At 36.7% G+C, this 14,984-nt stretch overlaps 1 protein-coding gene across 1 annotated transcript; it reads right to left on the bottom strand.

Annotated features, from left to right (window-relative positions):
- Nucleotides 1–435: 435 nt before the first annotated feature.
- LOC122998484 (calpain-8-like) lies at nucleotides 436–12,432 on the bottom strand. Its single transcript, XM_044375407.1, has 22 exons — nucleotides 12,226–12,432; nucleotides 10,810–11,064; nucleotides 9,586–9,655; nucleotides 9,385–9,503; nucleotides 8,641–8,774; nucleotides 8,363–8,534; nucleotides 7,397–7,456; nucleotides 7,158–7,243; nucleotides 6,577–6,651; nucleotides 5,970–6,130; nucleotides 4,841–4,998; nucleotides 4,191–4,202; nucleotides 3,873–4,081; nucleotides 3,676–3,715; nucleotides 3,468–3,536; nucleotides 2,348–2,405; nucleotides 2,164–2,225; nucleotides 1,848–1,916; nucleotides 1,660–1,738; nucleotides 1,255–1,371; nucleotides 1,105–1,157; nucleotides 436–940 (listed from the first exon to the last, which is right to left on the bottom strand). Exons 2-22 carry the CDS (start codon nucleotides 11,044–11,046, stop codon nucleotides 914–916), a joined length of 2,067 nt encoding a protein of 688 aa, XP_044231342.1. The 5' UTR covers nucleotides 11,047–11,064; nucleotides 12,226–12,432; the 3' UTR covers nucleotides 436–913.
- Between the last annotated feature and the right edge of the window lie 2,552 nt (nucleotides 12,433–14,984).

A 14,984-nucleotide genomic window follows, 5' to 3' on the forward strand; every position in this document is an offset into this window, starting at 1 on the left:
ACACAAAATTACTATAAATTGAAGGAACCTGTGTGTGCAAGTTCATACTGTCCTAGCCTGTTCAAATGCAAACAACAATACCTGCTTGCAATGCAAATCCAACATCATTATCTCTGCTTGTAAGGACAGAAAACATATCTCTCATGGCTGTTTGCTGCCTTGCAGACCTGCAATTTCATGAGTCCAACAATGTCTTTTTTTTACTCAAGAAAGTAACAAAATGTCACGTTTTTAAAAGAAAAACTTGAGTGTGAGATGTGTTCAAGTTTGAAGTTGCACAGTATGTGTCCCAGTTTGTGCAGTGAGAGTGTCGGTGCTTTTGAGGTAGTTCCATCAATATCCTCAGGTTGCTGTATTGTTTTCAGCCAGGAGAAGGCACAAGAGGGCAAATAGTTTCACCACCACAGTCAAATACAACACTACACTGTGGAATAGTGTTTTTTTTTCCTTTTTATTGAAAAATTGTGTTAAAAATGGTCAACAGGGCTTTTCAGCCTTTGACTTTTGAAATTAAAATGAGCCCATTTCTTACACTGAAATGCATGAATGCATTTTATAAAGCACAGAACAATTAAGTAAACCTATTCCTACACAAAAACTCTAGTAACAATACAAAATATGCAGTAACTAGTCTATTATTTCAACATTCCAGCATTAGGCAAACATTACTTCTACAAAGATTTTGGCTTTACATCATAGGACTGATTATGTTTTCTGATCAATATGTGTTGCAATGAATCAAGAGTTATAAACTAAAGGAAATGCCCTTTCATTTCTTATTGTGTAATGGCTCATTCACAGAAGAATATATCTTTTATTTATCATGCAAATTTCCAGATGAAGATAAATGTTCTTTTGAAATATCGGATCCTGTAATTTCATAAGAACTCTGCAGTGCATCTTCTCTGTTGGGTTAAGTGTACATGGAAAGGTACAGCCACTGGAAAAGAGAACAGATTATTAATGCACTGCAACATATACACAGCAGTTTGTGTAGCACTTGTTCAAAGCTTTTATCTATGACAAATGTGTCATTTTATCCAAGACAAAATTTTCTTTCCTCCGTCTTCTAGTCTTGCACATCTGAAGAATATGTTTTATTACCTCTGATTCTTGAAGACTCATGGATTTTCCATCAGACAACTGTTTGAAGATATCTGTGGAGCAACACATGAATTGTAACCCAAATTGTATCACAAAGAAAAATAAACTGTGAAGACATGGAGGCTATCTGTTTGGGTCTGGGACACTTACTGCACACGCAGTTCATGCGAAGGCTCAGACTGATGAAGCTCTCCAGTGTCATGTGTCCTGAAGAGGCACCGTAGCGCAGAGCCATCAAATTCAGCATGTCATCTTTAATATTCATTCCTGACCAACACACACAGAGCAAATGTTTAGGAGGAGTTTGGGAGGTATGCATATTTTGCACAAGTCATTTTCTGTGCTGAAAATGTATTTTCTTTGTATGTGTGCACAGGCTTTCGAAATTTTCTATATGTCTTAAATGTTGTTTGGCAATGAAAAAACATTCCAAAAGCACATTTGGAAGCACACTGGAAGCACATTTTGAAGCATTTTGTTTTCTGCTGTTATATCATTCATTTTTATCATCAAATTTGTGATGAAGCGGAACAAATTAATCCTAAACTGGTCTACCTAAAGCCATGATCGCATTCCTCAGCTCGCTCAGGGACAGTGTTCCGGTTCGTGAAACATCAGTGCGGAAAAAAATGTCCTGGTAAAAGAAGAAAACACAAATTGTAATCAGAAAAATCTTCCAGATCTACATCTGAATGCAGTAATGACTGTCACTAATAATTATTTTCCTTCTTGGATCCATTTACCTTGTATGTGACAATATTATTCCACAGACGGACAAATTCCTCACCATTCAGCTTGCCGGTGATTGATGTCTTTTTAACTCATCATTAAGGTATCCAGCTGTTTCATGTCTAAGTCTGACCTTCAAATCTTGGCAAGGCAGGTTTGGCACTGTTTTCATTTACACTACTTACATGTTTTGTGTAACTATAGTTAGGTGAGAGATTTTCTTTTCTCAAGTTAGCTTCATTCGAGAAAAATGAAAAAAAGTACAGTATACTACTATTAGCAGTGTGTCAGCAATCCATAATGAATGTCACATGCATCACAACAGGATACATCCATCAGAGCGACCATGCTGCGACAGGCATCGATGGTGAAGCCTCCAGATTTCAGGTCTCCTAAATAAAAATAGAAAAATTATCATGAGACTGACTTTGGCGATACAGCAGTGTCACGCAGCATTTAAAAAAAAGATTATTACAATCTATTTTAATGTTTTTAATTATGCTGTTTGTCAAACCTTTCAGGATCTTTTCATTTAGAAGTTTCTGGAGCTGCTCAGCATCCACTTCGTTATACTGAAAATGAAATGAAAACAGGATAAGATGACTATGGTCAACAAAACAATTGTCCCCCCACCCAGTCAGGAAAGACATCTACTGTATTTGGCTAATTTGTAGGTTGCTATAATTGCTCATCTTTTATGTTAAGAAACAAAAATGACTGCAGGCTACACACAACAAGCTGAACAACATGCATGTTTAACACAATATGGCCGTATAAAGCTGGCGTTGCCTGCAGTATTTACACATCAAGTATGGAGGATTAGCATTCATTTGGACTTATTTTTCTGGTCACCTGGCAAATGTTCGTCCAATTTTTATTCTCCTGTCAGCTGTTTTGGTGTGCACTAACTTCTGAGGGAATTGTTTGTTTAGCAGCTAATGCTCCACTAGCTGTTGCTAATTTTGTCTGTCTGCTGTTTGGTGCTGGGCAGGCAGGTAGCATACAGTGGGTTCATCAATGTTATTTTTTTTTAATGTCATGCATCTATACGTTGATTAAGTCTCAGGGACTTTTCTGGAATAGCAATGTATTTGCGCTAGCAAGTTGCTACTGTGGCAAGCTTGTCCGTGCCCTCAAACTGTGAGCTAATGGCCCCCCAGGTGTTTTTCCTCTAAAACACAATGTCAACAGACAATAAAGGGGAGAAAGAATGAGCTTTGACCGTAAGCTACATCTAGCTTAGTGTTCACTAACTTTTTCTGATCCAGTGAGTTTTAAGATACTTACTGGACACTTAGATTATGAGGGAATGTGCTTTTTTTCAAGTTGAGATGCATGAATAATGAACTGAGAACCAAGATAATAAAGAAGCTCTGTCATTTGGAAAAACTAATAACTAAGAGGTGGATGTTTTTGTGTAAAAGAAGGTTACCCCCCCACCCCACCCACCCCCCGAAATGATCAGTTCTGGTAGAAATTAATTGCACGTAAGAAACCTTTTGGATGAGAGGTGTCTTCACAGACGTGTGAATTGGTGGACACACCAAATGGTGGAAACATTTTTGATAAGAGGTTTCAAGTTGTAATTAAACTCAAACTCAGTGAGACATATGTTACGTTGAGACACAAGTTACCTTGTCAGAGTGCTGGTGGAAAAACGATTGCTTATGTTGGTCCTCCTTTGCATTTGTGACGTTTGTGGGCTGGGAGTTAAAAGTCAAAGAGAAAGTATAAAATAAATTGAACCACTTTATCACACATTTATACTGGCTATAAAATATAATTAATAACATTTCACAGTGGAACACTTGCAAAACTGTGATATCGTTAAATCTTATGTACCTTGTCAACTGTGTCATGGTCATAGAAACCAGAATTCTCACTGTGAGAAGAAACCAGAGACATTTCTTATGGGGTTAGTGTTTTTAACATTTTCTTAATATAATAAACTGTAATGTATGCTTTGCAGATTATTTGGAGATAGTTGATGCCCTGATGCAAAAAGTAAGACAAGCAGTGGGTTGAGAGATTGTGCTTACTAGCCATGGGTCTCTGTTTTGGAGAAGATGGTCAGGATGAAGGAGGCTGTCTCATTGGGGTTGAAGGTGGACGGCACGATCAGGTATTCTCCAGGCTTCAGACTGATGAACTCCGTCACCTCACGTGCATTAAGGTGGGTTTTAGTTCGGGCAACAGATGCAGTATAGTTGAAGAAAGAGGCTGGGAACTTCCCTTTTTGTGTCTTGTACTACATAAATAATAATAAATAGATATTTTAATTCTCTGCAGGTTATATAAATACACAATGTAGAAGAATGTTTGTTGGGAACAAGGACTGAGATAAAATGGTTTCTTACTTGTCCAGTCACCTTTGAGGAAATCAGGGGAAATTTGTTCATGTTGGGGACAAAAAGAAATTAAAATCAGTGTCAGTTAAAATAATGTATTATTATTTCATGCATACAGTCACTCAAAATGAAGAACAGACTGACAAAGACCTTAAACCTGCCTTGCTAGCCAACTATTGTCTATCTCTATGCAGGTTGTAAGGACCTTGACTTTGGCCGTCCTTTTACTGTGTTTACTTTTGATTTACAGCAACCATCCTTTGACTTAGAATATGGCCCATTAAAAAACCTGAGATGTTTGTGAATCTGTCACAGGTTGAATGTCTGCTCTTCAAAACTGATGACAATTTCCAATTTAGTGTTTTCAATTAAGTTTTATTTTTAGTTTTATTTATTCTTATTGACTGAATATATATAGCAGTGTATGTACACTGGAGGCTTCAAGTTTCCACATCTCATATTTATAAGTTGAATATTAGACCAGGCCTCCAAACTAGTCGTGACATCACAAATCATGCTTGTAGGCCCACCCTTTAAATCAGACTTTTTGAATGTGAAAACAGCCTTCCAGTGTCAGCTTCTTTCCATATCTGCTGTACGCATGGCACATCCACAATAGTCCACACAATGTGACAGAAACAATAAAGGCCAATATTTACCTCATATATAGAAAATCCAATGTGGTGATTTTGGACCAGGTGTCTGTTTCTCTTGTCAGGCTTTTGCATGAGAGACACCAGCACATTTTTTTCACCATCTTTCCATAAATTTCCACCATGAATCTGGACCCGATACTGTGGATTAGTCCAGAAACTGCCTGGAAGGCAAAGACAATTTATTTGCATTGTATCATTTTACAAAGAGTGGGGTGAGTGATTTAACTGATTTATTGAGATAAAAATAAATGTTGTTATGTATTAATGATGAACTGAAAAATTAATTTTAAAGCAATGCTAGCTCATCATCTAACTAATCAATACACTTCATCACAAAGTTGGAACTGTTATCAAAATAAGTCAGTTTATCTATCACTTAATCTATTGATAAAAGTTGGCATTATATGTATGGCATTGGTATTGTTTACTTTTTATTGCAGCTTTTTAGGTTAATGGTTCTGTAATCACGGGTCAATGTAAGATAAGGTACTGTGTAAAACAATGTTATAGTAAGGTTTTGCAGTATCTCATCTTATGTCATCTTAAGTCGCTTCCATGGCAGTCTTGCAAACATCGACCATTAACAAGGGAGCACTAGTTCATCTGCACAATGCTGCACACGCTAGTTGTGTTATTATAGTTAATAGCCGAGGCTTGTTTTCATACAATCAAATGTCTGTATGAAAATAAATAAATCAGATATAAACAAGATCAATGCAGTTTTCCATACTTGAACACATTCTTTTTAATACTATCGTTTATTCTGTCCCTTAGTTATTTATTTTTGTGGCTCGCAGTGAGTTGAGAATATGAAAGATGATCTGTTTGTTCCTCCACTCTTGTTAAGTTCAGCTTTTCCTTAGCAGAACGCTCCCCTGCTGCTTTTGAGGAGAAGGTTTTGCATTTTGCCCTGAAGTTTTGATAAATCACTTCCTGTGTAAAATGGAAAATCAGTGCCATCTCAGTTACAGTGGATACTCTTCTCTGCTCACACCCAAATTTAACCCAAACTGCCAAATTGTGTTTTATGCTGATATAGTCACAGTGTTATTGAATACATATATTTTAAGGCATTTGCTTGTATAGTAAAACAAAAAATAAGAGGTTTTATTTGATTTGATCCTGGAATTACCTTTGTGATTCATGCATCCTCCAGCAGTGGTACCTGCAACCCATCTGCCCTCATACATTGAGGTCCTCCAGTGGCTGGAGGAGCTTCCATCAAGGAAGCTGGGAGACGGGCAGCAGATGTCAAGATCAGTGTAGAATTTACAAAAGTCTTCCAGGGGCATCCTGTTGAAATCAGAGATTAATTTAGATTACACACAAGATATGATGCTGAAAAACTGAAAGCCCTACGCGAGAAGTACTGTAATAGATCTCTAGAAGAAAAAAAGATATGTTTTCTGTTTCTATCAGTTTGGGCAAGAGGTACAGACAAAATCTGCACACACCTGCACCATTATTTAGAAGCTTCAGAATAAAAAGGAACTGTTGCATGACTAGTCAGTCATGTCAGACTCATCATGATTCAATCCAAAAGAATATCATAGTAAGAAGAATTGAATAATTCAAACAAATGTATTTATTAATAGTGTTAAATGCAAAACTGTCTCTGTGTACTGCTTGGGGAAAGGTGGACTTAATTAATAAATTGCAGTAACAAAAACAAAGAAACCAACAAAAAAAGCCTATAAACGTTTATTACGTTTGACAAATTTTGACTTCAGCATACTTACCAAAACTCTCCATCATCAGCAACTGAAAGGCATTCTTTACGTTCTTGAGCACTCACAGTTTGCCACAGAGGTGACCTTGAGGACAGTTTGACATTTAAGTAAGAGAAGAAACAATGTCTTACAGTCAAATGAAGTTACAACACATGCTGAGGCTTAGAAACAAGGCCTCTCAATTTCTACTCAACATGTATGCAAATACAGTGCAAGTAGTATTTCCTGTGGATGAAAAACAATAGTGTAAAATGCCTCCAAGACAAGATATTAGAGTGGATTATTTCACTTTAACTGGCAAAACCAGTTTAGAATAACAGACTTGCCAAATGACCTTAACCTTAGTCATTACCTACAGAAAAGTACAGAACACTTAATTATATTTCAAAAAAGACCCCTGGCTGTTGACAACTTTTTGACTTATAACTATTGTATCAATGAAAAGTGGTGAAATGCATCCTTAAGCAAGGATGACAATAAATTTATCTTCACTTCATTATTTGTCAGTGGAAAATAATCTCAGTATCTCTGCAACAGCTAACCCGAGCCATCGCTTTGTGAAATAGTCACTGAGTGGGAGTTGTTCTTACCGATCACTCCAGTCTCCCATCCACTCTACTTTGCCCCAGGGGTTCCACAAACGCACCAGTTTTACAGGTTTCCCTCGGCTCATCATCTGACCCCCAATCATCACAAGAGAAAACACCATTGTTGCTAGGTTTTATATAATACATAAAGCTGTACCATTGTTTGTATAGGTATAATATAACCTTCATGACCCTTATCAGAGTAGTGTTATAAGTGCAATGTTCCAAATGTAATTCTTCACCTGTTTGACACCTGTGACAGTGTAGGCATGGCCTTGGACCAATCCATTAGGTGATGTCTCCTACAAGCCAAAGACATTTATCATTGCTAAAAATTTACATGATGAAAAAATGACAAAATTAAAGAAACTACGCAGTTTATGTGTTTTTGACACAAATGATGTGAAACCTCATCAAAGAAGCTTCATTTACATGTGTCTGTGACAATGAAAAGGTTAGCTAATGGCTAAATTTAACAACTTAAAGCAGTATTTCAATTTTGGAAGATATGTTTTTGTTTTTTTTTTCATGTTAGATGTGAAGATTGATACATTCTCATATCTGTAGTCTACAGCAAATGTGAAGCTACTGCTAGCAGCCGCTTAGCTTAACTTAACTAGCATAACGACTGGAAAGGGGGAAACAGCTAGCCTGGCTCTGCTCAAAGTTAACTAAATCCACCCACCAGCACCTCTAAACTCACTAATTAAAGGATAGGTTTAAATTTTTTCAAGTCTGTTTTATAACAGTACTCACATACCCATATGTACACTAAAACAGTGTTTGGTCACAGTAAATTTCCCTACTCTCCATTCCGTGAAGAGATCCCTTGCAAATGTGATTCCAACATTAAGTGATGGGGGACAAAATCCACAGTCCCCATTCTGTGTAAAAATTAAGTGTTAAGTTCAGTTGAAGTTAATATGAGGCTTCAGCAGTCTGAGTCAGCCAATTCAAGTGGGTATCTTCCAAAGTCTTTTTAGTACAAAACTTGCTTTGTGTTATAATCTTTCCACTACATCTCAGCAATGCTGTCCAAGGAAACACAAAAAAGAAATTTGAAGCATGTGAACCCATCATCATTTATCCACATTTCACTTGTTCTGTAATTCTAAAAGATTCGATACTTTTTTTTAAGTTGAGGTTTAGTTCAGCATCTCTGTGAATAGCCTATCTGCATGTCACATACAGTAAAAACATGTACTTACCCCCTGAGGTGTACCACAGCCCTGCAATGCACAGTTGCCACTTCTGCACATCAGCTCCCACAGGTTTTGAGGGGGGTCTGACAGCTTGATACACATGTGAACACCACCAGTGAAGTCCATCATAGCCTCTTCAGGAGTTCCAGCATTCATGTCTGTGTAGGAACCACACACCCTGACACAATTGGGTGTGATTTTTATAGACGTTCCAAGAAAAAGGCAAAACTCATGCTAAGAAGACATATTTATGTATGAGAAACAATGTTTTTTTGTTTTCTTACTTGGCATAGGCTTTCTCCAGTAAAGCAGGCCAGAATTCATTTTGGTCTTTGGAGTGAACAAAGATAAGTCTTCCATCGAGTGTTGGTAGCTTGTCATCGATAACAACATCCACCCACTTTCCAAATCTCCAAAACTGAATGATTAAACGAAGAAAAGAAGAGCATATTAAAGTGTTCTGTTAAATTTAGATCAATTTCTATCAAATCATTATTGACATGTTCTGCATCAATATATCAATATATGGTCAATATATGGGTAGAAATATTTTCCCATTGTCATTCATATTAAGTGATTAATCTCAGCAGATAATTTTGCCAAAAATGCCATGCAGTGCATAAGAATTTGCTTTAATTTGAAACTGTACATCCACATAATATAAACAGTATGGCTAGTCCTTCGCACATAGATACATTTAAATTGAAGCACCCTGTGGTGTTTTCTGGTAAACACAGTTATGTTAACATTCAGTGGTGTAATGCTGTTGCTTTGGGTACTATGGAAAAAGGCTAGTATAGACATCGTTTCAGTGTACTATTTGCTGGAGCAGAACCAAACAATGGAAAGTGTGTCACAATGAAAAAAAATATGAAGTGCTTTGAACATAAAACATTTTGGATTGTAAACCATCATTTTAGGGTTTTCATAAATGCTAATTATGGCATTGCATTCCATCACATTATTGGCATAGTATATTTAAAGTAAACCTGATTTCAAACAGTGTTCCATGTGCCATGGTTATTTACCCTGAAGTGGAACAGCCCGCAGTAGTCCTCATCAAACTTTTGCTCAAGAGGAACAACATTCTTGAGGATGTCATTCTGGAATGTCAGAGCTCCGATTGACGCAAGAAACCAGCAGTTTCCTGAGGTAAAACATGTTTATTGGTCGTCAGGAAGACAAGTAGGGACAACAGTAAAATATTATGGATGAGGAATTTCCCCTACCAAGTCTTCCTTGACCAAAGTCAAACCTCGAGACCCCATCAAGCACGAGGTTTGGATTAGGAGCAATTATCTGAAACAAAGGGAATAAAAGTAAAAGGTTTAAACAATAGGTTCACATTTTATTTACATGCCCATATGAACATTGAAATAATTATTGGCATGGAATGGGCATCCACCTAAATCTGAACATATCCTTTAATATTATAAATCACATATACCAAAACAATAAGGGACTGTACTAAAGTTATAAGGGAAGAATGGAGGTCAGAAAAGCAGGATCTAAGTAGAACACACATTGATCTTTATAGTAAGCAATGATTAAACATTATCAAAATTATTATCCCACAACGGTTTCACATTCACTTTATTACTTTATTACTTCCTTTCTTCTTTAATTAGCTGAACTTTGATCAAAACAGTCAGAGCTTTGTCTAATATATTGTGTAAAAACATTTTCAGTTGCACTTTAAAGCAATGCTTACTGGTGCTGTAAAAATGCGTGTCAGGTTACATCATCTTAAATTCTTTATGCTTTGCCTGATTTAGTATTAATTGAGAAGGGATCCTGTTTTTATTAAAATGTTATTACTTTTAGGTATTAAGATATATCTAAGTGAAAGGGAGGGTCCAAATGAGGTTTAATACTGCTGGGGAGGGCCTTGCTTTTTAAAAAAGGTCAAACATAAAGTTGAGCCCCATTCCTCACTGCAATAATTTTATATAGTCCCTAATCATACACTATTATGATAGCATGTTGAGTATTGTCAGGTTTCTTTTTGACTGCTGTTGTTGAATACAAAATGAGAAATTGTTTCAGTGTTTTTGGACATTAATTTAGTCAGGAAACTGTAAGTAGGTCACATTTGTAGCCTCAACCAACAGCTAGTATGTCAGTCATTCAAAACACTTAAAAAAACTTCATGGCCCATGTGCTGTTACACACATAGCCAGACATCTGCCCTGCATGTATTTGGAGTGTGGGAGGAAACTGACTCAAACACAGAACATGCAAACTTCACTCAAATATGCCTGTTGACCAGGTTGAGCTAGAACCCAGACACTTGTTGCTGTGAGGTGAAAGTGCTAACCACTGAATCACTGCAAGATGCTATAGGTTGTTGTAGTCTGGTGACAGAGTACAACAAATTACATGCTTGATTCATCATCCAACATTTAGTGTGATATGGGATGTCTTCTAGAATTTATTCCTTTAAAAACACTCACCGCTGGTCTCAGCCACTCTACCCGGGCCAAGTCAGAAGGTTTCAGTATTCCGTGGCCGATGGACTTTGTATCAGGGGGGAACGTCTCGTCTATGTACCTTACTCTTTGGATGAGACAGTACTGTTTCAGCTGCTTGAAGTCTTGGTTTAAGAACTTCTCTGGGTTATCAATGCTCCCATAACCCTCCCGTTTGTTACGAGCCTCCAGGATGTTTAGACACACACCAGGAGGAGGCATTGCTGCAATTCTTGGACTCTGTTCAGGGAAAGGACATCCAAAACCATTTTGTTTCTAAATCACTAGCAGCCAGAACATCTTCAGTACACCTGTGGTTGTCTACTAGAAGGATGAGCACCTTTCTTCCAAAAGATATTCCCTCATTTGCTTCCCATGTTGATCTCCCATAATTTCAGTTAGGTTGAGATCAATTTATTTATCAAACTTAAGAATTACACTTAATAATGGGCTTAAGCCTAATTGGACATTAAGTATAAGACATGGAAAGAAATTCTACTGCTGCAGACAAAGTACCACCTTGACAATTGCAGAAAATTAAGACATGTGTCAAATGATCGTAAATAAAATCAATACCATTTTTTTTTCTTGTCTATTTTTCTTCCCTTAGCACCCCTAATACATTATTTTAAAAAAGGAAATTGATCTAAAATCCTTTCTGGCCTTCAAATCAAATGCAAATAACAGGCTGAAACTACCCTGTTTTGAATTAAACACACTGTGTCACTCAAAATTAATTCTATTTTGTACAATCACTGCAGAGTAAAATGATCTGTCTCTACTGCAGCCATCTAGGATTTTTTCTTAACCAACTTCTTAACTCTCATGTTTCACTTACTCCACTTCATTTTTGTCACTTCAATAAGTCAAAAATGTCACTTTTAGCAGTTTGTTAAATAGGTCGTAGCACATGAGTCACATTATATTCACACTCATCACACCATTCAGTTACCCTTTGATGAAAGCACCTGTACTTGTTTTGTTTCTCCACTTTTGTTATGTATTCTCCTTTAATTTGTCACCTGTCTGTAGTAAAACTTATGTCGAATGTTTATGATACATGCTAAAACTACTGCAGTGCAGTAGAAAACAAATACTTTTCCTGTAATATAACAACATATTATTAGTATTAGTAAAAGGAATAGTAATATTAGTTGATCAAAAATACCATCATAATATATCAATATACAGTTTAAAATAAATAAATTCTAAAGACTACCTTTTCAGTAAAGATCACATACATACTTCAGTCTCTCAAAATGTAAACTAAAATATATTTACATAGACTACTTTACATATACAAACAGCATTGCACTGGATATAGGCCAACATGCAGCAAATTGATGAAGTGAGAAATCTGAAGAAGTTGCTCTAAATGTTAATGGCTATTGAAAATCTTACCTTACTAGCTTGAGAGACAATGTGTGTAGTCAGGAGGGCTGGTGGATCAGCAGGTTAAAACGGAGAGGCTTCCAAACTAATGTAAACTCTGTAAACACCTGAGGCTACCAGGAATGGTAAGGTGTACTTGTGTGTCTTACCTAGATATGCAATTTATCTTTGAGTCAACCTATGGTTACGTGCAGCGTAATCTTACATCGCTGTAGGCTACTGTATGACAAATAGAGAGCATGTGAGGTGATTGACTTTCAATAGAAGGACCCTGTGACCTTTGTAGTCTATAATTTCATATTTATGGCCTGAAACAAGCTTGACCCGGCCTTTTTATTTGTTAACTATGTATTTATTATAAGCACATTTCTTATCAGCGTGCTACAGTGGTTGTCAATGATTAATCAGGACATGAAATGATTATACTTGCAGTGCTGGCTGCTTGCAGTGCACTGCCATCTGGCATTGCCATTCATTAACCAAAATTAACACGAGCCAATAAGATAAAGCCAGCAGCTGTCCCCATTTGACTTACAATGGTTGAACTTATTAACCCATAGTAAATAATCTTCCAAAATATCTATCTCTGATCTTGAGTGTGTCAGGCATAATAAATGAAAACTGAAAGCAGTAAGAGGTATACCACATACTCATAAACTGAGTGTAAAACTTAATATCAGTCACCCCATAGTAATAATTCACCATTAAGTTTGAAAAGCTGCTCCGCTCTATGAGTAGAAAAGAAAATCTCCTTTCAACAGTTAATGTCCAAATAATTATTCATTTAAAACCAACCAAAAATTTACCATATAATGTGAATCAGGCTGTATTTTGAAAAACAAACAAACAAACAAAAAACAAAACAACAAAACATATTCAAGATGACCTTAAGATGAACCTTTGTGGGAAAAACAAGTCACTGTAGCAGACTTTGTGATGACATCTCTTTCACGTCCTGATTTATTGTAATCAAACATGCACTATCAAAGTGCACTCTTTTCTGCATCTTGTCTTTCTATTAAATAGCTTGATGTTTGTTTTAAATTTGTGTGCTTGACATATTGAAATTAATTATACCATTCAACATTCCTTTCCTTACATGTATTTACTCCTTAAATTCACTGCTTTATGTTATGTCCTCTGTTTGTTCTCACACCATATCACAGAAGACGGAAGTCCTAAAACTTAATACTTGTTCATTGTGTTCAACATGAAACACACACAGCTCAGTATATTTGGCAAACAAGAGACAAAACTGGAATGTGTTGTTTTATGGCGTGGTTAAGCCACTGGGTCAACCGTTGGATTACTGCTTCATTATTACTGTCAGAAGATATTAATCATTAAAGGTAACTAGCAGATTACATCATGTCTCAAGAAATGGGGCATGGCACAGCTTCCATGGAGCTCATAAAAATTCAATGATAAACACAGATGCCTGATAATTCCCAATACATATTTGTACAGTGTATATGTAGAGTCACAAAGTTCACTGGGGAATTCAAGGGCAAGGCACTAACATCAGGTTGAGATAATATATATAATATATCTATTTATATAAAAGATGTTGACACAGTGTCACTCACCACTCTAGATAAGTCCACCAAGAGTATATTTGGCACACAACAGACAACGATTGAACAATAAAAAGGCATGGTTAAGTCACTGAATCAACAGCTGAACAATTGTTTCCTTGTTCATATCAGGAGATACTGAGATATTTATTGGCTGAAGCTATTGATGTGAAGATTAAAGCACTTCTCAAGAAGTGGAGCATGGCACAGCTCCCATGGAGTTATTGAGAAATTAATGGTAAACACAGATGTTTTGAAATTATCTCAATTATATCATGATAAATATATTTTATCATGTACAGACTAGGCACAAAGGATGGGTTGGGCCTGAGCGTCACCTTAGTTACCCCGTGCAATCTGGGTGCACTGCACATGCACTGAAAGCACTTCACTGTTACTGAAATGTTTTCATTGGAATTACTTTCTACTGAAGCAAAAACTTAAAAAGAACATTTTTGTGCATTAACTACACAGCAACTGCTACAGACATGGCTGATATTATTGGTACTCTTGCATTTTATTAAAACAATGCACCATTCACCCTGAACAGTGTTTGAGCAGACTGTTGTGTTTTAATTAGTATCACAGGTGTTTTCAATCTTATAATCATGCAGCCAGTTTAAAAGGAGAAAATGATGGCTGTTTTGTGCCACTGTGTACATCACATTGAACATGGAAAACAGAAGGAAAACTAGAGAGTGGCCTGAAGACATTAGAAAAAGGTAATAGCCAAGCATGGTCAATGTAAAGGTTACAAGACCATCTCTAAAGAGCTTGATGTTCCTGTGTCCACTGTTGCCAATATTATTAAGAGGTTTAAGGCCCATGGAACTGCAGCCAACATCTCTGGACATGGTCACAAGAAGAAAAATGGCCTGAGGCTAAACAGAAGGATTGCTCAAATGGTCAACAAAGAACCAAGGAATACAGATCCAAACTGATCTTCAAGTTCAAGGTACAATAGTTTCAAGTCACACCATCCATTTCTGTCTGAATGAAAACGGGCTCCATAGTAGAAGACCCAGGAAGACCCCACTTCTACGAGGGAGACACAAAAAAGCCAGACTGGACTTTGCCAAAATGCATGTTTACAAGCCACAGTCCTTCTGGGAGAATGTGCTTTGGACAGATAAAACAAAATTAGAGCTTTTTAGTAAATCACACCAACTCTATGTTGAAGCCTGAAAATGAAGC

Source organism: Thunnus albacares, chromosome 15 (assembly GCF_914725855.1).
Source record: "Thunnus albacares chromosome 15, fThuAlb1.1, whole genome shotgun sequence".
In the NCBI taxonomy this organism is placed as follows: Eukaryota; Metazoa; Chordata; class Actinopteri; order Scombriformes; family Scombridae; genus Thunnus; species Thunnus albacares.